This window comes from Thunnus maccoyii, chromosome 11 (assembly GCF_910596095.1).
Source record: "Thunnus maccoyii chromosome 11, fThuMac1.1, whole genome shotgun sequence".
In the NCBI taxonomy this organism is placed as follows: Eukaryota; Metazoa; Chordata; class Actinopteri; order Scombriformes; family Scombridae; genus Thunnus; species Thunnus maccoyii.
Window position 1 is genome coordinate 5,755,400 of NC_056543.1, and position 22,327 is coordinate 5,777,726.

General features: G+C 38.8%; 1 protein-coding gene across 1 annotated transcript in view; it reads right to left on the reverse strand.

The window, feature by feature from the left end:
- Positions 1-418: 418 nt before the first annotated feature.
- LOC121906878 overlaps positions 419-22,327 on the reverse strand; it is a 39,113-nt gene continuing 17,204 nt past the window's right edge. Inside the window, exons 20-58 of the mRNA XM_042426064.1 lie at positions 20,618-21,229; positions 19,867-20,484; positions 17,620-18,219; positions 16,827-17,438; positions 16,338-16,672; positions 16,172-16,250; positions 15,916-16,061; positions 15,475-15,567; positions 15,314-15,367; positions 15,001-15,072; positions 14,845-14,871; positions 14,700-14,744; positions 14,452-14,505; positions 14,264-14,326; positions 12,818-12,883; positions 12,638-12,691; positions 12,503-12,538; positions 12,348-12,410; positions 12,018-12,080; positions 11,661-11,723; positions 11,250-11,312; positions 10,700-10,750; positions 10,329-10,364; positions 9,941-10,003; positions 9,592-9,654; positions 9,249-9,281; positions 9,091-9,127; positions 8,959-8,970; positions 8,349-8,842; positions 8,104-8,206; positions 7,036-7,737; positions 6,802-6,904; positions 6,651-6,715; positions 5,827-6,087; positions 5,546-5,620; positions 4,074-4,244; positions 2,659-2,724; positions 1,547-1,732; positions 419-1,245 (exon numbers count right to left, since the gene is read on the reverse strand). Coding sequence (XP_042281998.1) covers positions 1,205-1,245; positions 1,547-1,732; positions 2,659-2,724; positions 4,074-4,244; positions 5,546-5,620; positions 5,827-6,087; positions 6,651-6,715; positions 6,802-6,904; positions 7,036-7,737; positions 8,104-8,206; positions 8,349-8,842; positions 8,959-8,970; positions 9,091-9,127; positions 9,249-9,281; positions 9,592-9,654; positions 9,941-10,003; positions 10,329-10,364; positions 10,700-10,750; positions 11,250-11,312; positions 11,661-11,723; positions 12,018-12,080; positions 12,348-12,410; positions 12,503-12,538; positions 12,638-12,691; positions 12,818-12,883; positions 14,264-14,326; positions 14,452-14,505; positions 14,700-14,744; positions 14,845-14,871; positions 15,001-15,072; positions 15,314-15,367; positions 15,475-15,567; positions 15,916-16,061; positions 16,172-16,250; positions 16,338-16,672; positions 16,827-17,438; positions 17,620-18,219; positions 19,867-20,484; positions 20,618-21,229 — 6,380 coding nt within the window. The 3' untranslated portion in view covers positions 419-1,204. The remainder of the gene's footprint in view (positions 1,246-1,546; positions 1,733-2,658; positions 2,725-4,073; positions 4,245-5,545; positions 5,621-5,826; positions 6,088-6,650; positions 6,716-6,801; positions 6,905-7,035; positions 7,738-8,103; positions 8,207-8,348; positions 8,843-8,958; positions 8,971-9,090; positions 9,128-9,248; positions 9,282-9,591; positions 9,655-9,940; positions 10,004-10,328; positions 10,365-10,699; positions 10,751-11,249; positions 11,313-11,660; positions 11,724-12,017; positions 12,081-12,347; positions 12,411-12,502; positions 12,539-12,637; positions 12,692-12,817; positions 12,884-14,263; positions 14,327-14,451; positions 14,506-14,699; positions 14,745-14,844; positions 14,872-15,000; positions 15,073-15,313; positions 15,368-15,474; positions 15,568-15,915; positions 16,062-16,171; positions 16,251-16,337; positions 16,673-16,826; positions 17,439-17,619; positions 18,220-19,866; positions 20,485-20,617; positions 21,230-22,327) is intronic.

The following is a 22,327-nucleotide window of genomic DNA, read 5'->3' on the forward strand; positions in this document are numbered from 1 at the left end:
TTGCAAAGAAAGAGGACTGTGGATTTTGTTTCTCATCTCTATTGAAATCACTTTAGGAAAGGATCTCTTTGAGGCTAGCATGGACACAATTTCAACCAGAAAGTATTTAATTGTACATATGGGCATGTGACTATTGTACTAAGACAGAACTTATCTACAAAAATAAGAAAACCATGTAATTACTGGTATTAAAAAACCCAACAACTAAACACTAAAAAAATAACTGACAATTGAATGTAATGTGAGCAGTAATGTGAACCCTCATTCCCTCATTTTAAACCCCTTTAAAATAAACAAAAGATGACATTCATGGATTTCAAGTAGCCTCTGGTTTTATGCAATCTTCAGTTACTATAAATATATGTGTGTACTTCCTTTGTATTTCCTAAGACTTAATTCAAAACAAGAAAGAAATGAATCAGTTGCTCATGTTTATTAGAAAGTCTAGTTCACTTTTATTTCTCCTATACCCAGATGAAACACAAATTTCATTTAAACCAAAAATAAAAACAGCTTGACAAGTACATTCCATATTTCAATAGCTGGAACTTGTGTGTTTGAGGCAGTGGATCCAGAAGTGCACTTAATGTTACATTAATATTTTTTGCATCCTAACAGCTGGTCACTGTCATTTTAATACACACACCGCCATACAAGACTTGTGTAAACATTGCTATGGATTCTGTGACATAGTGAAGGAATGATTCCACAGGGATCAAGTGAAAAAAAATATGAAAGCCAATGTTGCTATGTGAATGTTGAATGTAAAAATACATATAAAAAAAGAGATTACTGCATTGATTAATGCCAGTCCTGCGTGTAATGATTTATTGCTAATCTTTGTCCAAGATATTCATATATGTTTCTTGCTTAATTATAAAACTGCATTTTAAAAAATACTCATATGATGTTCCAGGAAACTTGACATTACAACACCGAATGCACTTAACAACTCCATCTTTTAAAACAAACATACTATGTAGCACCAGTAGGTTAAAACAAATCATGCAGCAAATCGTGTTGCCTTCCTTCTTGCTGTGAAAAAGACTATTTCAAGAATTTGGGGGATAAAGTCTATTTTTGTGGAATCCAGTGCATCCACCATTGCTTTGGTATTGCATCCTTATGGTATGGCCATGTTGGATGTTTCTCCTCAGAATCCCCTACACAGAGGTAAAAGCTGGCCATGTTTGTACTTTTTGTCCTATGTTCTTATCGCAGCGATGACTCCTTGTTTGACGGGTGCTGGTGAGAAAAGGAAAAGAAAAACTTGGTTAGCCTCATATTAAGATTATGTTTCAAACACTTTGACAACTACTGTAATCTAACAGTGACTGCACCAAATTATAACTGAATTAATAATCGAAGTGGCACCTTTTAACCAAACAATCCTGAACGTATGGCACTGATGCATTGTTTACACAATAGTTCTTTATTTCTTATTTTTAGCATCTTCTTTTTTAATAGATTTTGGATAACAATGGAGGTCACATTAGATTTGTTGACACTGAGAAAAATATAGAAAATTACTATTTTGAATACGTACCTCGTTTTCCACAAGCCTTTTCACACTGCTCATGTGAGTCAAAGCGATTCTGGTTTCCACCACAGCCTCCGTACCAGAAGCGTGTGCAGCTCTTGCTGGGGGCATCATAGTGCCACTTGAGGACAAATTTGGCACAAGTACCTTCCTCTTTGGGAAGCTGGCAAATGTCCACAGCTGTAGAGGCCGCTGTGAAGGACGTGAGAAAGAATAGCAATCAGTAAAGGTATGACAGCATGTGCAACTTCCTGGCAATGCTGTATGCTTTAAGTTACTATAAATATCCTAAATGAAAGGGTGCAATCAGCAGTAAAGATATCATTACCATTATACATAATGGGTAGTAAGGAAGAGATGAAGATGAGTACAGTGACCTGTTTGTGTTGTGGAATGGAAAACTGTATAATGCCTATAAATGCTTCAAGGAAAGAACAAAAGCACTTCCAACCCAGAAGACTTCTTCCATAGTCATGAGATACAGCACATTTGGTTTCGGGTACATTCTGCATTACTGTAAGTATCTTGTGCCAATTTACTCCAGCACTAATGAGGTACTGACAAATTGAACTTGTTTTGTGTGAGGGCTGCTGCCAAAAAACCCCCCCAAAAAACAATGAACCAGTGAACAAGGCTTTCCATTCATTTTCTCCGTGGTTATGACTTGGCTCACTACTGTGACAAATGTATAACCTTCTCATTTTTCCATGCTTGGTGTTTCACTTGTTCCGTCAGTCAAGGCAATAGGGGGGGGTGGGCGGGTTTGCAGTTGAATACAAAGGACTTCTTGTTTTACAAAGTGAGCACAGTTGGAGAAAATTGAATTATGCAACAGTGATATAACGTATAACGCTGGTGATTTGATGTCCAAATATATGCCCAACATCAGATGTGGTCTGAAAAGGTCTGATTTAAATTGTGTTTGAGGATGTGGATTTGCTTGTTTAAACTAGACCAGGAAGGAAGTGCTTTTTTCTTTCATATTGGCAAACATTTGCATATATACACTCACATCAAAGTCAGTTATGTCTTCAAAACAGGGTGTTAGAAGGGAAGGAACAGTAACATGATAGGCCATATTATTCAAGGTGTTTCAGTGAGTGTTTATCAGGTCTTACCAGGAGCCGGGAGGATCTCCACCTGCTCAACCTGTTGCACTTTGGGCTGAGGCTTTGACTCTGGCACTGTGGAAACAATCAAATATAAATCTTAAAAGGAGCAGACTTTCACCAACATGGTTTCAAGTGCACTGTGGATATAAATGTCCAGATATTTACTCAGATGCAATCTCCATTATCTGTCACAAATGATCCAACATTGGCAGTTTCACTTCTACTTTAACTCCACAGCACACTTATTCTTCTGTATGCAGATGGAATCCTCATTTTCCGCATAACTCATTTAGTCAGCTTAAAGGACATTTTTACTATCATTTTACTATCTCCTCTTTAAAATATAAAACATTATGTCAAGTATAAGTGTAAAATTTGTTTAGCTGTTTTTAATTGACTGTAACAGTGGCAGATTTAGCCACTGTTAACTCAAAATTCAGTCATTTTTTAAAACAACTGGTCTTCAATCACACACTTAATAAAAAAAAGGGATGTTTCATCTGAATCTGAAATAATCTCATCATCGTCTCCTCAAATGACGACTGATTCTAGTAGATTTTATTAGTTGCAGTTTACTAGTGAAGGCTAATGCTAAAACTCCAGCAGACTTTTTAATAGTGTTTCCAGCTGATACATTTTTAAATGAGACACCTGTAAAAGGTTCTTAAATATACACATCATGGCTACATACATGATATCAGGCTAAAAGACCAAGGCTAACTTTTAGCCTGCATGTCCCAGGCTAAAAGTTACATTTTGTGGACATGAACAACAATTTGCATAATTGTTTGTGTATTGCAGGGTACAACTAGTATTACAGTATAGTATTACGAATGTAAATGTAATTGAAATGTTATTTGTTCTAACATAATCCTTGTATGGTTTGGTAAGTTTAAAACAGTATGCTTCACTTTTAAAGGAGAAAAGGCTTTGAGGATGATGATAGCAGATATACTAGCACATTGGCTCCTACGCAGTGAATGTTCCATTCCTGAGCAGGTATTTTTCTGAAGTAACCTGTAACCCAGTATCATAATATGGTTAGCTAATGACAAGCCTCCTGCCTCTAGAAATAACACTAGGTTACTTCTGTAGGTAGCTACTTAGCAAGGCATAATAAACACACTTTTGCTTTTGTGTCTTTGGTTTTGGAAAGATGTTAAAAACTTAAAAACACTTATTAAAGCCACATGCACACCATTTTGGCATGTGGAATGATCCAAACCTTGACAGGCCTGCTGTGCCAGGTCACAGTTTCTAAACTACAGTAGGATCGAGCAGTTGCTGTTGGGGGTTTAGCAAACTGACAATTGTAGGTTTTGTATCTGGGGTTGAAGCTCATCATATGCTGCGTTAGATTACACAATCACACCAGGACGCAGCACATTCCCTCAGTGAGCCTGGCAGCAACAACCACTTACCTGACCTCATGCAGCGTTTCAAGCAGAGGGCCTCAGTGTCGAACCTATTGTCATTGCCTCCACAACCTCCATACCAGAACTGGCTACAGACGCTGTACCTTCTGTCAAAGAACCACTTAGCCTGATAGTCTTTGCATGGCATTCCAGCGTCATAGTCAAATGAGCATGGGTCTGCAAATTCATTCATTAGAACATGCAAAAACAACAGCAGTGGTGGAGAACAGACAGAGAGAGAGGATGAGTTTGTGTTAAAGTTTCATGTACAACTACATCAGGCATACAGCAGTTACTCAGTTGCGCTGTTAAAAAACAAGTTGCTGGTAATGGCTTAATTCATACTACAGTACAAGCTTAGAGGTATTCAAAAGGGTCTGGTTGGGTCAAATGAGTCTTAGTGCTGATATGGTTCATTCTTGCAGGGAAGAAAATTGCATTCAACATGACATGACATTCTCCAGAGGGCATTATTAAGAGTTTGGGTATTTGAAAATTAAAAGTAGAAAATGAGTAGAAAGAAAGAGGTTTAGATTTCCATAGGTGAAATGAAAAATGAGTTAGTTGTAACTACAGCTACTGTTTAATGTTAGTTCATTCTAGTCATCTAGGATTCGCAGGGCTGTGTGGTTCAGGTTATCTGCATGTGACAAGTCCCATAAGTCGACCCCAGAAATACTTCAAATTATGAGAAAACACAGAACCCACTGGGGTCTTGGCTGCATTATCTGTCATTTCCTCTGTGGGACAACATACTGTAAATTGCAGAGTGCTTATAAAATAAAATGCTGACATTGGGGGTATCAAAATACAGAACTCAGTTAAATGACTAACTTTTATAATAAAGGCAACTTTTCTTAAAACAATATTTGAATGTTTGTGCAAGTGCAGAAGCTTTCCTCTTCACAGAACCTCCTGATTTAAAGCCAGTAAAGATGTTAGGTTTTGTGCCTTCTACTTTAAGAGTGAAGCTTTACAGCAGCTGCAAAGCTTCACTCCTAAAAGTGAAGTAAATATGTACATTGTAAATCCTCTTCAGTGCTTCTATTTTCCAACTAAGCATTTATTCTTACACATATTACAACCTCAGTTGTTTCGTTGCTTGAGTTGTAGATTCCATAAGTTTTCCTGAGAAACCAACAGCATATTCTGGCATGTACTAGTGAGTTTATTAATAACACATTTGTGTAGTGGTTCAGCTGAAATATTGCTTTTTTTTTACAGCTGTACTGTAATGAAGCGAGAGACCATTAGCTTTAATGCACCAAATGTGAATGTGGAGGAAAAAAAAAAAGGATTTATGTTGAAAATTTAAAGTGCATCACCATTCTGATATGTGGTGATGAGGTCAGAGGTCGTCAGAAATAACATAAAAATTATGATATGATATAACGTATAAACTGTGATAAGCATTATTATTGTAAAAATAAAATTACAGGTTAAAGCAAATATGATATGCATCTAAACGGTATGCTCACCAGTCTCTGGTCTGTCCAGTGGTGTGGTATTTACAGTACTGGTACCTTGGCTGGCTGGTTTATGCTCTGCTGCTTCTGTCAAAGTGAAAAAAGTATTTATGGAGCAGTTAAAATAATGCAATGAATCCTGGAAAGTAGTTCAGGCACAATAACAACTGCCTGAGTTTTTGATTATTATCTTCACCATTCTCCACTGTCCTGAAATGTGTATATGCTAGCAGGGAGTCAACCTCTTGCAATCTCTTGTGTTTATATTTTCATATTTTTGCTTGTGGCCTTACTGGTAGTGACGATGCCTTTGCGGGTGGAGACAATGTGACCATCTGCAGTGTGAGCTGTGACCACAGCGTGATATGACTGAGCACTCTCTAAGTTGTCCACAGTAAGCTCTGTGCCTGACACGTTGGTCTTCAGTGCCAGGGTATGGTCATTCAGCCGTGTCACCACCACCTCAAAGTAGACAAAGAGCTTGGGGTCTGGGCTGGTCCAACGTAATTTAATGCTGCTGGAAGTGATGTTAGAGACGTGTAGCTCATCTGCGTCTGAGGGAGGTAAGACATAGTGGTGTCAACGCAGGACAAATAAAATCACAGGTTGTTGTGAATGTCAGTATGACTAACATAATGTTACTTTTCATCTACTGTTATATTTTTAGAAGTACTTGTACATTTTCTGTTGTGAAGCTGTATAACAAGTCTGAGAGAAGATTGGACAATGGTGCTGATTGCTGATTGTTGGGCCATCAGTGTTAGCAGTTGATTATGTATGAGTCACAGTGAAGAAAACAGAAATAGTTGTTAAGACAACCTTCTCTTTTATCCCACAAGGGATATAACTGTTTCACCAGAACGTTGTAGGGAAATCAATTAGGATTTTAATCTATTTTTCTTTGATGTTATATTTTTTTTCATTTTTGTGTTGTTTTTAGTTTACATGTGGGTATTTATTTACTGCATTTTGGTCATCAGTATGGGTAGATGAGGACAGGAGCACTGTAATTTCCATGCTCTTATGGATGAATAAATTGAACCTCTGAACCTAACCACTCCAGATCAAACAGCACTTAGTGTAGTTGAAGTTCATTTTAATGTATCCACAATCTCACCTTTGTGCTTTACTGGATGAACTGCTTGGTGATTCTCATGATGTTTCTGATGTTTCTGATGTTTCCTATAAATGCAACAATAAATAATGAATTTAACCACCAGTGTTTCCAACAAATTGACAGTGAACAATGACAAAATCACAAAACTTACTCCTGTTGGTGGGTCGATGTAAAAGGGTTTTTTAGTGGCTGGTCACTCTGGAACCACGTGCAGTTTTTGGAGACTTCAGGGGACATGTAGAAAGCATTTTCGACTGAAAAGACACACAATACAGAACACAGAATCTCACTCACAGGGACATGATTAACCTGATGCAATTAATGGCATTAATACTAAAACATTATATAAAAAAGTGCATTAAAACTCAAATCTGTGAGTACTTACTGCTGATGTATTTTGGCAGAAGCTGGCCAAAGGTCTGAATGTGTTTATCATAAAAGTGTGAGAGGCTGTCCAGCCTCTTGAAGAAGACATCTGAAGGCTCACTGGCCATGCTTGACAAGACACGGACATCTCCAGCACTCAGTGTTTCACTCACACCCATGATGACCAGGAAGTAGCCTCTGCACTTGATCTCAGTAGCAATACGCACCAGCTGCTGCCCTTCCTCTTCCACACTTCCTGTCACAAAGAGCACGAGTACTTTCCGGTTACGTTGGAGAGGCGCCTTCTCAAACACCTGTTCCACTGTCGATTGAATAGCCGCTACCAGTGATCGGCCACCTTCTAGCTGCGGTGTCTTCTCCAGCAGAAATTTGACAATATTCTGAGAGGAATGGTGATCGGTCAAGCCAATATCCACATGGATGGGAGAGCCAGATTGGTTGTAAAGGAACTCATAAGGTGCTTGCTGGATCACTGACACTCTAGCATGATGAACAGATGATTTGGGATTTGAAGACACTTGTAGGTGCTCCACCATGTGCGCTATGTAGCGTTTAATCTCAGTGAAGACGGCTGGGTATGTAGACTCAGAGCTGTCCATGACAAAAGCCATGTCGATATCCACGTCCGTGGTGAAAGATCGCTTATCTCGGCTGGCCGATGGGGGCACATAGTCACAAATCTGGTCTGGAGAGCAGACGTCTAGAAAAGGAGGACATAGAATTTTGTTTTGGATATTTTGTCATGATTTTTATTATGTCTAAATCGATCAGTCTGAAAAGGATGTACTGGGGTCATCCAGCTTGCTTAAGCAATTTTACTCATACACCAGGGATTTTTTTCTATTTTTCTTACATTTTTAATATAAACAAATAACTACAAAAATCCTGAATTTTTTCTCCATTTTCAGTTGTTCACAGATTTTTCTGAATAGAAATTGATTTTTGGGGGGGATGTGTGGTGGCAATAAATCAGATCAAGACAATCTTTGAAAAAAACTGAGTAAAAAATGAAACAATATGCCTCAACTACAATGTCACTGTTACTGCCGAAACATAGAGCTCTTACCTAGGCAGACATGGCAGTTCATAACCTTTTGGAGGACTGAATTGTACTGTGCACTTCCAGCGCTGGGAAGTACAATTACCTGGGCCAGAGCAGTGTTGTTGACCTGGTGTGTAGAGAGGAGCAAAACATGTTGTTGAAAATACAATGTACAATATAATTTAATTCATTCAAGACAGATACTGTAAATATGCCTTTAAAACATGTGTACTGTAATGTTCCCCTTTGAGGTATCTGTTTTGTTTTACCTGCAATGCTCTGCTAAGTTGTCTGTCTTCACGGCTGACTAAGAACAGAGTGGCAATTCCAGAATCATGGAGGCGGAGAGCTGCATTCGTAATTTCTTGTGTGTCCTTGACCTGGCTACCGACAAAGAAGATGGCCACCTTCCTCGTGAGGAAGCCACTGCGCACCCGTTTGAAGGTGTTATGGGCCACAAACTTCATGGCCGTGTGCATGCTGCGTTCCTTGCGTGTCTGCAGGGGCTGCAATCCCTCAATGCGCTGTACCAGTTCACGTTTCTTCAGCCTATCAGCGAACCGGATCTCAGTGGTCACTTCGTTGTTGTACAGGGTCAAAGCAACGCGTGCTCCTCTTGGACAGTTGCTCTCAGTGATGGTGATGTTTTCGACAAGACTCAGGACTGTGTCACGCATGTTGTTGAATATAGGACGGCCAATGCCCTGAGAGGCATCCAGGGCAAAGGCCAACTCAGTGGGGTAGAGCGGACATTCCTGCTGACCTAATGGAGTACACATAGAGCATTTAGTTCTCTGCAGAGTAGTGGATACAGCATATATACAGTCATTCAAATAGTTATATTCCTATGAAAACTATGACAGTTTATTATGTACTTACCGTAACAGCAAGCTGGTGAAGAGAGGGACACAAAACTTGGTAAGACATTTTTTGTAGTACACAAACACACGAACATCATTGCTTATCATTGTTATTGTATGATATTGTTGATAGATATTGAAATATACTTACGACAGTTTTCTCTGATCTTCTTGACCAGGTCACATTGCTGAGGACAAAGAGACATTTGAAGACAAATGTTGAAAGAGACACACAGACACCAGGCATGAGCTCTCATGAGCTTTGTTCATGCAATGCAATTTTAGTCAGTTTGATAAATGAGCACTTACCACAACACCTTGTCCTCTCGGTCCTTTCTGACCCTGAGGGAACAAAAACAGTTGTGTTAACAGCTGGACATGGTGGGAGAAATAAAACACTTTGTTTTTTGTACTGCTTATATAATACTATTATTTATGTTAAATCACGTTAAGAACAATATTATGTTGTGCAGTATATAATGAATATATAATGTGCTGTATGTTGTAAGTTTGAATCCAAGAGAAGATACAAGCATAAATAGCCCACTCAAGATAGTATATATTATAAATTATGAATACACATATTCTGCTATGGTGGCACTGCGTCATTCATAGGAATGTACACTGATTATAAAATTTTTAAGTTGCTTACATATGCCCCAGGATATCCAACCTCTCCTTTCTGTCCGGGTGGACCAATATCCCCAGAGACACCCTGGAAAGAATAAACAGTGTGAAAAAAATAATTCACTCCGAGAGCTATTCAACTGTCAAAGTGCCAACATTAATGTACATGCTCATTCAACTCACTCACTGCCAAGAATGTACACTATATTTGAATCACATGAAAACCAGTCCTCTACTGTATCGCGTCAAACATATGTCCAGTGTTGCTCTTGAACAAGCTGAGTGTTTGAGGACTTTGCAAAGTGACACCATACAATACCTATTGTGGCATTTGGAATATACTAACTTAATCTAAAAGGGGTCTCGAAGCTTACCCTCTGTCCACGATTTCCTCTGGGTCCAGGTCCGCCCTTGGTGCCGGCTTCACCAGCTGCTCCCTGCAGTGATGGAAGTAAAGAGAATAAATGAAAATGAGGATGTGGGTCATTCTTTAAGCAAAAATGGTGTTGGGGTTCTCAATTTTGAGAATTAACTGCTTTTCATGGTAATACATTTTAATAAATTCAATATGTTCAGGTTTTGGACTGTTGCTCTGACAAAGCAGTTCATTTGATTTTGGGCTCTCGAAAATTGTGATTTTTTTTTTTTTTTGTGTGTTTTTTGATATTTTATTGACCAATCGATTAGTTGATGAATCAATAGTGAAAATAATCATTATTTGCTACCCTATGTAAGAGTATTTAAGAGTCAGTTTTCCATTACCTTTGGTCCTGGGAATCCTGGGAAACCGTCATCACCCTGTAGAGATAAAATTCATACATACTTTAAGTATTGTGATAATTGCCCCATTGAATGAGTCTATAACAGTATATGTCTTGAGATTTGTAATAGTGAAGTGATTCATTAATAATCTTCAAATGAGCTAAAGCCATGGCAGTCTTCATAATACTATTCAGTAGCATAGAAGGGATATGTGTGTGTGTGTGTTTGGGAAAGGAAAGGTGGGAAAGGTGTTTGTAACATTCTACATTTCATTGGATATTTAATGAAAAATCTGATCTTAACCTAAATTAAAATTAAGCCAAACCTTCTGATCACCATATGTATTTTACTAGAGGTCACAATTCACTTGCCTTTCTTCCTTTGGGCCCTGCGACACCAAACCCATCTCTGCCATCTTCACCCTATAAGGAAATCAAGATAAAGATTGCTGGACCCATATGTTTTTCTTTGTAGAGTGCTCATTAATTCAGAATGCATGCACTCTTGGTAGTAAAAGGAAAACAAGAGCAACCCACTCCCCACCTCCCTCTTTGTCCCAACATCACAGTGTGATGTGATACTATGCTTTGGTATTCTTTAAAGACAGAACACATGGAATAAGGAAATAACAGTAAAAATACTTGATTAAACACATCACATATACATTCTTAGAAAGCCATGGCAACATAAGTCTTGCTTTAAATCACCCATGACAGTAATGCAAGCTTCTTAAGCTTGCAGCCTTATATCTTAAATCATAAGCTCTCCTGCCAAGGCTGTTCTCTTTCCCAAGAACAACTATAAAGAAGATGATCAAATAATCATCCATTGTATTATTAAGCATACACCCAGAGGATTATTTTTCATTTTCACCAGTTTTAGAGGATGGTACATGCTAAAAATGGGTGGTTTCATTCTTACAGACTCTCCACGGGGGCCAAGGGGTCCTATAACACCTTTAGGTCCGGGCTCTCCTGGCTCTCCCTACAAAGGCGCAGACATAACCACATACAGAGAATGAGACAGAGACAGAAATAGCCAAAGACTCAAAGAAAATGTCAAAGCTTTAAATTAAGAGTGAATATTTCTTGAAGCTATCAGGTCAGTCTCAGTAGAGTTAATTAGGATCATATGCTTTTTTTTTTTTTTTTTTGCAGTAGATCTTCAGCGGAGCCTTGATGTTTTCTTATAGTGCTTTCATGTTTGCTCAAATAGGCTACACATGTGTGCTCAGTAATGTGAGAGAGCTAGGCTTAGGCCTGTGTGTTTATAAATGAAACACGCCTGTTATTGAAGAACATAAGCCATGGCAAATTTTGTTCCACTCAATACCTTGCGACCAAGAGGTCCTCTTCTGCCCTTATCTCCAGCAGGACCTGGGATACCTCCGGGACCCTAGAAAACAAAACGTTGGGACATTAGAAGACATTCCTTTCCTCACAATGAAATATACTGTGCACATGAATTTCTGTAAGTTTTGCAATGTGTGGTAGGCACAGTGTTAGTGTTTGGGCATGAAATGCAAATATTTCGGCTGTGTTTTTTCTCTAATGCTTTTTTTTTTTTTTTACCTTGATGCAAAAGTGATGCTTGTTTTAAATGCACTTTGTAAATACACTTAACTACACTTGAATTATTATGTGTTCAGTATGTGGCAGACAAAGCAAAAGATTTAAGAGGTTCACTCACCCTGGGTCCTGGGTTCCCATCTTCTCCTCTGGGTCCCGGTGCACCATTTGGTCCAGCTGGACCCTTGAAATAGACAAACCACACAGAGATGATGCACCAGTTTCTTTGCATTGAACTACCAACCCATGAGTAAAGAATGAACACACATTCATAGATATATAAATAGTCCAGTCACAGTCCAGTCAAAACAATGTGTCATATTGCTACTGCAGCCAAGAAAAGTGTTAACAGTAAATTCCGATGACAGCATTTGCCATGATACACATTTTGGCACGTGTATTTGTAGATTGAATAATCTGCCAAACACTGCGTAAAGAGTGCCAGACTTACTCTAGATCCTCCAATACCAGGCTCTCCCTGAACACCATCAGCTCCTGGATTTCCGGGATTTCCCTTAATGAAATGCAAGAAGCAAAATGTTAAAATTACTGTGATCACTACAATAACAGTTAGAAACTGGATAATATTGCTTAAAAGGGACTTACAGCTTGTCCAGGCGGGCCTCTTCTGCCATCGGGACCCTAATGAAGTCGGAGTGGAAATAAGTCCAGGTTAATTTAAAAAAAAAACAGTGGTAACAAATATACAACAGAGAGAATGTACATGGAAAAATTGTTTACCCGTCTTCCAGCTTCTCCAGGTGTTCCCCTCTTTCCATCCTGACCAGGGTCTCCCTATCATTTCAGAACAGACATCTCAGTAAAACAAACTCATACAAACACAAACAGCCATGTTGAATTGCTTAATAGCACAATGCTGCAGGATTTTTCTACAATACAATGTGTGAAGGGGGGCATTACCGCTGGTCCAGCATCACCAGGGTCTCCTTTAGGTCCTGCGCGGTTGTTATCCTGTCCACTTGTACCCTATTAGACAGAAATTGCGTGTTCAAATTCAGCTACAGTCGAAAACCCTAAAACACAATTTGTGAAAGAAAGCTGACTGAGAGCATGTTCTAAGTTATACAAGCTGCCTGGCAGACTGAGGGAGAGGTGTATACATTAAAATTCTCACATACTAAAAGATCACACACCATAGTTTTTTATCAGTGGCCATTGTTGAAAGGAATGAGTCAATGTAACTTAATGAATCCACTAACATACCGAAGACTAATCTAAGCTGGGAATTCATAACAGGTGATTAGTAACAACCTACTTCTAGGACTGGGCAATATATTGATAAAATATTGATATTGTGATATGGTTTTAAAGGCTGCATTACAGTAAGGTGATGGAATTTTCTGATCTTACTAGACTGTTCTAGCTGTTTTATTATTTGCCTTTAACCACTTAGTCATTATATCCACCTTACTGATGATTATTTATTAAAAATCTAATTGTGTAAATATTTTGTGAAAGCTCCAATAGTCATTCCTACAATATTATCACAATATCGATATTGAGGTATTCGGTCAAAAATATTGTGATATTTGATTTTGTCCATATCGCCTAACCCTACCTACTTCCCTGATTTTCACACTATCATGTACTGTATATGCATACTAAAAAATTCAAAAATACTCAACAAATAATGCACATAACACCCCTGTATAATCAGCTGAGAACACTTCATGTTTAAACCTGCATTAACTGATTTGTTGGCCACTTGGGGGTAACAGAAACAACTTTGACACAACATCTCCTTTTAAGCTGATATGTTGAACTTGATAGCAAATTGTTGCTTGTTCACACATCCAGCAGTTAGGGAGCAACAAAGTAATTTCATTTGGAGTTGTGTTTCTGTCTACCTGGTGAATTTAAGTCCAATATTCATTCTCTTTTAGCTCTGTTTCTGGTCTCTACCAACCCCTGAGGGAAATATCTGGCTCTTTAGCTGCTTAATGATCCACTATGTGCACAGGCTAGTCACTGACTGTGTCTGTTTGCCATTTGGTACTGAACAGGCAGTGTACAGTGGGTTTTTCTCTGAAGACAGCTGCCTGCTGCAACCAAAAATGACACTATGAGAGCGCTGAGAGTGAACCACAACAGTAAAGTTGCAGCCAGACAGCTAAACTGAGCTGAAACTCAGTATAAAGCTCTTTAAAGCTGAGGGAGATGCAGAGTCTCTGATTATTCTCTGTAGGTTCATCACTACGAGCAACACCTCTGATATTGTTTACTTCATTTGATACATTGTTATTATTAAAAAAATTAACTATAGCCACTTTAAAACAATATATCATTTTATAGATAATTGTTAATTTGGACATTAAATGGCACCATAATCTGTTCAATAAAACTCACAGGGTCTCCTCTGATTCCCATTTCCCCTATGTCTCCTGATTGTCCTTTGGCACCTTTAGGACCCTAAAAGCAAAAAGCAAAAAAAAAAAAAAAAAAAAAAAGTTTAGTGAGCATTTATCAGTACTACCAAAATGAGATAAAAATAGGTTGAAAAATTGGAAGCTACAGTAAAAGCTAAAATCACTCACTCTTCTGCCAGAGTTTCCTCGGTCTCCTGGGGGTCCACCCACTCCACTTTTGCCCTAAAAATATAATGCGGATGCCACTTAAAGCCCCAAATAATGCATGAACAAAAGCATGTTCACATGTCATTGTCAAATGAAAAGAATGGTAGAGCTCACTTGGCACACTGCTACTTACAACAAGCATGCTGTATGACATGTTAAATTAAAAGTTCAGGACTCAATGAGAAAAATCTAATATAAAACACACTTACCTCTTCTCCGTTGATGCCATCAAGGCCAATTTCTCCAAATTCACCCTGCAACATGGTAGCAGTTGGTTAGGTAGTTCATGCATCAGCCATTTTTCTGACACTTTTATATGATAATGAAGATTTTAAAAAGAGGAGAAAAACTCACCTTTTCTCCTGAGTAGCCACGAGAACCCTGAGCAAAGGAAAAGAATAATGTTATATTAAAAATTATAATAAAGATAAGAGGCAGATAATCACATCTTCAAGTTAAATTAACACATATGGTTGAGGTGAATGTTAGAGATAATATCAATGCCTTTACCTTGACACCCCTCTGCCCAGGACATCCCTGGAAACCCTGAGTTCCATTTACACCAGGAGGACCTCTCTCTCCCTGTCATTACAGAATAAAGATAAATATGTTGACAAAACACAAGGAAGGATGAAATCAGGAGGAACATGAAGAAGAGAATTAAGAAAAAAACACTGAAATTGCTAATGAACTGCTTTAGAGCAAAAAAAAAACGCTTTAAAGAATAGCGGCAGATCAAGACAGTTTACAGCAAGAGCTTGCAGATTTGTCATGGAAACACTCAGATTAGGACCACATACGTAAGCAAGGCAATCAAACTTACAGGTCCACCCTCATCTCCAGGATGTCCTTGGCTTCCTGGTAATCCTGAACTACCCTGAAAGACAAAACAACCAAGTCTTAGTTTCTGTTAACATTTAATTTCTGTTATAATTAAGGGGCTTTGAAAGAAAACGTATTTTATTCTTTTGACTTTGAGCATACCTTAGGCCCTGGAGGTCCAACTCCCCCTCGGGGTCCCCTGGTGCCGGTACATTTGCATGGCACTGCACAGCACTCCCTCTCTGCAATATTGTCCTACATAGCAAAATAAGACAAATATTAACTTATTAAAGGGGAAAAGTAAAAGTAATAATAATAACATAAAATGCAGCTCAAAGTGCTTTACAAGAAAATATATTAAAAACAAAAAGACATCTAAAAATAGGAAACATTCAAACAATAAACAATACAAATCTAAAAAGATGAAAAGAGGTAAAATCAAAATGAAATACTGGTAGTTAAAACCATTGATAATAGTACAAGCAATTTTAAGATATAAAAACCATAAAATAATTGAAGAGAAATATCAAATAAAGGTTGAATTAATTAAAAACAAGACCATAAAAATATGAAAGTCTTCTGTCTGACTGATAAGTAACTCACCAGTTCTTCTGCTAGCTCATAGTCCAAGTCCATGATATTGACTCGTAGGGGTCTTGTGTACCTGAAACCTCTCCCAAATTCCAGGAACGAAGCTTCCTCAAACTTAGGCACCCGCTCCAGCCCGACAAGGATTAAACTCTTCACTCCTGTTTGGCAGTTATAAAAGTTGTGAAAACGTTTTCATCCTCAGATTACTTCTGGATATGACATCAATATGATTTCATCAAAGGCAGTTTTCACTGCATAATCTTTTTACCTGACAGCTGAAGTTCATCAACTCGTCTTTTCATTTCAGACAATGGGGCATCAAGACCATCAGTCAGATGAATGACAACCTTTATGAGAGAGACACAATATAGTTTCACACTTCCTCACATTTTCCACAAATATTTTCATTGTTTTAAACTGTTTCAGTAACCAACCTTCACAGCATCATTCTGTCTGGTTTTGAACCTATTTGTGTAAGCTGAGATGGTCCTGCCATTGAGGACAAAGGGGCCACGATTGCGTAGGGCTCTGAAGTCTTCAAACAGCTCATCAGCGTTGTCTGTGAATTCCAGGAGGACAGGCTCAGAGGCAGAGTCCATGGCCAGCATGCCCACTTGCACAGAGGGAATCTGCCCTGATGAGCAACTGATAGGTACCATCTTGGAAATCCTCTGCAGAATGGCACCCATCTTGCTCTGGAGGTTGGTTTGAGCACTGAAGATATTCTGGGCGTCAACATCAAAGCCCACCAACACTTCTACACTGCAGGCTGCAAAACAGAGCACGGTTATGTGTCAAAAAACAGCATTTATTGTGAACCACTGAAAACATCTGAAACTTTTAATTCTAAGTTGCAAATTTCAAAAAAATGTGAAAGTGCTCAGTAACAAAGTCCACTAGCAAGAAGAAAACATATCTCTTACTTTTAGCAGGTTCTGGCACACCAACACACAGCTTCCCCTTCACTTCATCATCCAAAGTTTCCAGGATTTGCTCATTGAGCTCTGAAAGCTCAGTAAAGGTGCTTGCTCGAGCCACAGTGGAGGACTCGCTTGCTAGGTTTTCTAACTCATTCTCAATGTCACCCACTCCTACAGCAAATATTCTCACACCAGTTTTCTTCAGACCAAGGGCTGCTGTTTTGCTATCATCAGCTGAGCGTCCTCCAGTGATAACCATTAGGATCTGAGGAGTACCTTCATCCTTCCTACTGCCCTTTTCTTTGGTGAAGTGAACATTTTGAATGTGGCGAATGGCTGCACCAGTGTTAATTCTTCGTCCACCTTTGTACTCCACTCGTCCAATAGCACTAACAATGTCTTGCCTGTTTTTGTAGGTGTTGAGGTAGAAGGCATCAGTTACGTCTATGGCATAATGTGCCAGGCCAATCCTCAGGTTGTCTCTCTCAGTGAAGAACAGATCAATTAGGTTGATGATAAACGACATCACTTCATTGAAGTGGTCCTTGCCCAAGTTAATAGAGCCATCCACCAAAAACACTATATCAGCCTTTTTAGATGGAGGCAGGTCTGGTGCTATACGAGAGAAGATGAGACATTGAAGAGGACAGGGTAGAGAAGGGTGGGAACAAGAAAAAATAGAGAGAAACAGTGACGCATTAGCTTTAGCATACTTAGGACACTTGCTTTAGGGTAGAATACATTTTTTAGTATCTGTAATATGGTCTAATATTGTGAAACTTTTTGCACAACTTACTTGTAGCATCATAGATTGTGGGTGGTTCCTCAGGGATGGTCCCACTCAACCTGGCAATAAACCTTTCTTTGATCTGTGGCAGGCCAGGGAATGAAGGAACCTGAAGGACATCCTCTGATGTAGTGGAAATTTGGGCTAGTTGCCTTGCATCAGCACCACTAGCTCCAATACCAATGCAGTTGACCCTGGAGCCCTTCAGCAGAGGTCCATAGATAGAAACATCTTGAGGGGAACGTCCACCTGTGAGAACCACAAGATGCTGGGAGGCCTCAGCCAAACGAACACCAGAAGCGGGTTTTAACTCATTCTGTATGACATACTCAATGGCATCGGCCAGATCTGATGACCGACCACCCATTTGACGAAGTCTCTTGATAGCAGAGATAACAGCTGGCTTGTTGTTGTGTGAGTTGAGAGAGAACTCTGTTTTAACTTTGTCTGAGTACTGGACAACAGCCACACGCACTTGATCAGGCTGCACATCAAGTTGTTGGACAGTGTTGAGGATGAAGTCACGGATATGAGCAATACCAGCAGCACCTGTATTGTCTGAGCCATCAATAAGGAAAATAATGTCCTTTCTCCCGAGATTTAAGTTAACTGCAAAATAAGCACAAGAGACAGAGAAATATATTTAATTGTGAAGTATAAAAGAAAAAGTGTTTTGTTGTTGTTGTTTGTTGTAGTTTTTATTCTATCTAACAGAATCAAAACCTGGGGCTTTGTAGTGGTGGACAGAAACTATACCCCCACTCCACCCATGCACCCTGAATGATGAATTTTAATATTCAGTTATATGAAGTATAAAAAACAAAGCTAAAAACCAAATGATGAACCCTAGGGTATTTTTGCTCATTTTTATTCTATTTCCTTTCTTCATAAGCTTATGCATAATCACAATATATATGTCACCGAGGTATGCCATATATTGTTTTTGTCAAGACAAGTTAGGCTATTCAGAAATGCATAGTTTTGCATGTGAGTGGTACTGTACATGTTCTAGGAGAGTTTTTATTAAAAAATAACTACAAATGTAAATTGAAAAATTTTAATTTGTTATCTTTACTAGTGCAGTGTCCATTCAAAATGCATCGGTTCAGAACAGCTTGATTGTTAATTATTTGTCGAGAATCACATATACATGTATCAATTGACAAACGTATCAATTAAAATGATAAGGATTTAACAAATTTAATGGTTTTAATCCAGACAGAAACTTCACCAATGAGACTAAACAGAGGTTGAACCAAAAAAGCAGTTTACAGCCTTCTATTGGTTGATTCCATTGCCAATCAAACATGCCTGTGCTCCTACTGGCAAGTTTTACTGCCTCTGCTTCTGTGTTTTTTTCCTGTGTGCGCTTGTTCTGCTCTCTTGGGCAGTTTAACTAAGTGAGCCGCGTGCCTTTGTCCTGCTCAGCAATTCAGAGCACAGAAGCCACGCCCCACTGTGATGTGACAGTGTCTATATCAAACAGCCCCTGCTGCACTTAGTGGCACTGTCTGTATTTCTGCTCGCTGACGCCACAGGCATAAGAAGAAGCAGAAGCAAGGTTGTTTATGAAGTATTTTTATATATTTCTCAAGGACCCCTCATCCAAACAACTTCACACTCGACACTGTGTGAAGTCAATCACATGAATGGTTGTCGAGATACGCAAAGAACACACATACAGACAGAAAGAGATTCCTTCCTTTATAGTCAGATTAGATATCCATATGTTTTCAGTAAAGCACAAATGTATCCATATATGAATGGATAGAGGAAATTGTCAGTGTCCAGGACTATAAGAACCATGTTGACATTCTGAGCCTTGGTGATGTGATGATGTGGTGATTTATTGTATTACTATCATTGTTTTGCTGATTGTAATTGTTCTGGTCTGCCAGCAAGAGATGAATATGTTTTGAATAAGTTATATCACATTTTTGGAGTTTTTTTATACTCTATTGAATCTGCTCCACAGAGTCACATTCTGCATTTGCTTCTCAATAGTTTTGGTTTAGACACAGGCATGGATGTAGCTTTAAAAAGATTGATTGTGTTGTGTTTACTGAAGAAAAAGTCACAAATTTGATGATAATGAACCAAAAAGTTGTAAAAGGCCTCTTTTTTTATATGATTTCTATGTGGATTTACTAATGCTTATCCTTTTGAAATTATGGGGTGCAGATTTTGACACAAATTGCTTAAAAAAACAGTTACTGCTTTTAGTACTTGAAGTTAGCTTATGAGAGTGTTTCTTACCTGTGTCCACAGGGGAAGGGACATAGCTACTGATGATATCAGCCGTGGATATTTTTTTGACTGAATCAATGAGTTGCTGCTCCACTCTTGGAAGCTGCTGGAAACTGTCAACTGTATATACAAGTTCGGGCCTCAGGGAAATCTGTTTCAGTTCATCAGTATCTGCATTCCTTGAGCCAATAGCAAGAGGTGCAATGTGGTTTCTCTTAAGTTGGTCAGCTGGAGTGGATACATCATCTGTAGACTTGCCACCTGTAACTAGAATAAGGAACTGAGGCACACCATCTTCAATGCGGCTTCCTGCTGACCTCTGGTAAATGTTTCTGGAGACCCATTCAAGAGCATGACCTGTGTTTAGACGGTTTCCACCTTTGCTTCGAAGTTTCGTCACAGCCTGGCGTACCTCATCTTTGGTGGAGTATTCATTCAGAAGAAATTCTACTTTTGCGTCATCACTGTACTGTACCACTGAAACTCGGACATTATCCAGTCCTACATCCAGCTTCTCCACAACTCTTCTTATCATTTCACGGATGGAAGAGAACTCACTACGCGTTGCTGTCGAGCCGTCAATCAGAAATACGACATCCCTCTTTTCTCCTCTTGCAGGTGTGATTACTGTTTAAAAAGAATGCAAACACAGAAACAATGTATGAATACTAGCTACTGGATTCCTACTATATGAGGATATACAGTATGACTGAAAAAATGAAAAATGATAAATTATGTAAATATATGAGAGTAAAATTACCATCATAGACTTGAAATTCTGGACGCATCCTGGCAATGTCATCATCTGACAACTCAGTGAGAGTGGTGATTAAGTTTTCTTGGACTGTGTACAGGCCAGGGAGGTCATCTATTGTGTAGGCAAAGTTAGGCACGTATGACACCACCTGGAGCTCTCTAGGGTTAATATCCCTGGTCCCAATGCTGAAGGGAAGAACTCTAGATTGTTTGAGGGAAGATGCTGCACGACTAGTGTCATCTGTTGAAGACCCACTGGAGACGACGATTAAAAACTGTGGTATACCCTCTTCCTTCCTGCTACCTCGTGCTGCTGTTAGAACATCCCGACCGACAAACTCCAAGGCCTGACCCAGGTTTCGTTGTCTTCCACCTCGCTGCCTCATTCCCTTGATGGCATTCAAAACACCTTGTTTGGTTGTATGTGTGTTCAGATACATGTCAACCTGTGCATAGTCACCATACTGGACAACGCCAATCCGGATCTTACTCTCGCCCACATTGAGACTCTCCACAACCCTGCGGATGAACTCCTGGATGATAGGAAATTCCAGTCCAACACCATCAGATCCATCGACAAGGAAGACGACATCTTTCCGAGGACCTTGCAACTCAGCTGAAAGAGAAAGAGAAAAGTAATATTAACTTCTGCTAAAGAAATTACAGCGGCAATTACAAACCGAGGTGTGATAGCCTTTTAAAAATTCAGCTTTCCAATAACAGTGTGTGCAATGCTCTTTTGCATCCAACCAGTCTTAGATGTCAGAGCACACTTCACAACATCATGTGTTAGCCACCCGGACTGCACACTTGAGAAAGGAGAGTTTTTACTGACTGAAAACCATCAGTAGAAAACAACAACAAATCCAATAAAAAATAAATCATAGGCAAAATGACAATAAGGTGGACAAAGAATACCACACTATGGTGGGAAACTGTTTTGGAATGGGATATTGGCATATATTTTGGATGTGAATATAAATAAAAAATATTCAAGAGAGAATATCAATATGATTAGAAACAAAATGAGGAACATGAATGAGATTAAAAAGAGAACCAGAGGTTGCTGGCAGTGGGAAAAATGCAGTTCAAGAAGATATCTGCATAAGTTTGTGAGATGAACACTCGTTGCCTTTGTCTTCAAGAATCAAAAATCTTTTCTTGACCAAAAGAAGGAAAGCATATGTGGTTCTCATTTCAAATAAACACAAGTAGAAAATAGATTGCAATACATTATAAACAGAGAACTTGTGACTTTTAGGGTTTTCAGTGTTACCAGTGCTACACATGAAAAAAATGGTCTTGATTTAACATGTGTATAGAAAATGCACAAACAAGTAATACTGAATGAATAGTGAAATACTAGAGGCAGTGTCATGATCAGCTAACAGAGAAGAAGAAAAAAATAGTAATCTTATGGACTAAGAATTATTAGCAGACATTATTTAAATATATATAAGTATACAACGTCCTCTCTTCAATTGCAATCAAGGAGCTAAATCCTACTTAAGGCTGGGTGAAGTGGAAAATACAGCTACCGTAATTGTTGATACAATATAGCAGTGTCTGATGATGATGCATTTCCAGAATACAAAATAAGACATTGCTTTTATTTAAAAATTGTAAAGGATCCCATCACGCATAGAATCCGGCATCTTCCATATTAACCTTGCAATTCTGAGTAATAACTGTCTGATGTCATGAACATAAAGTG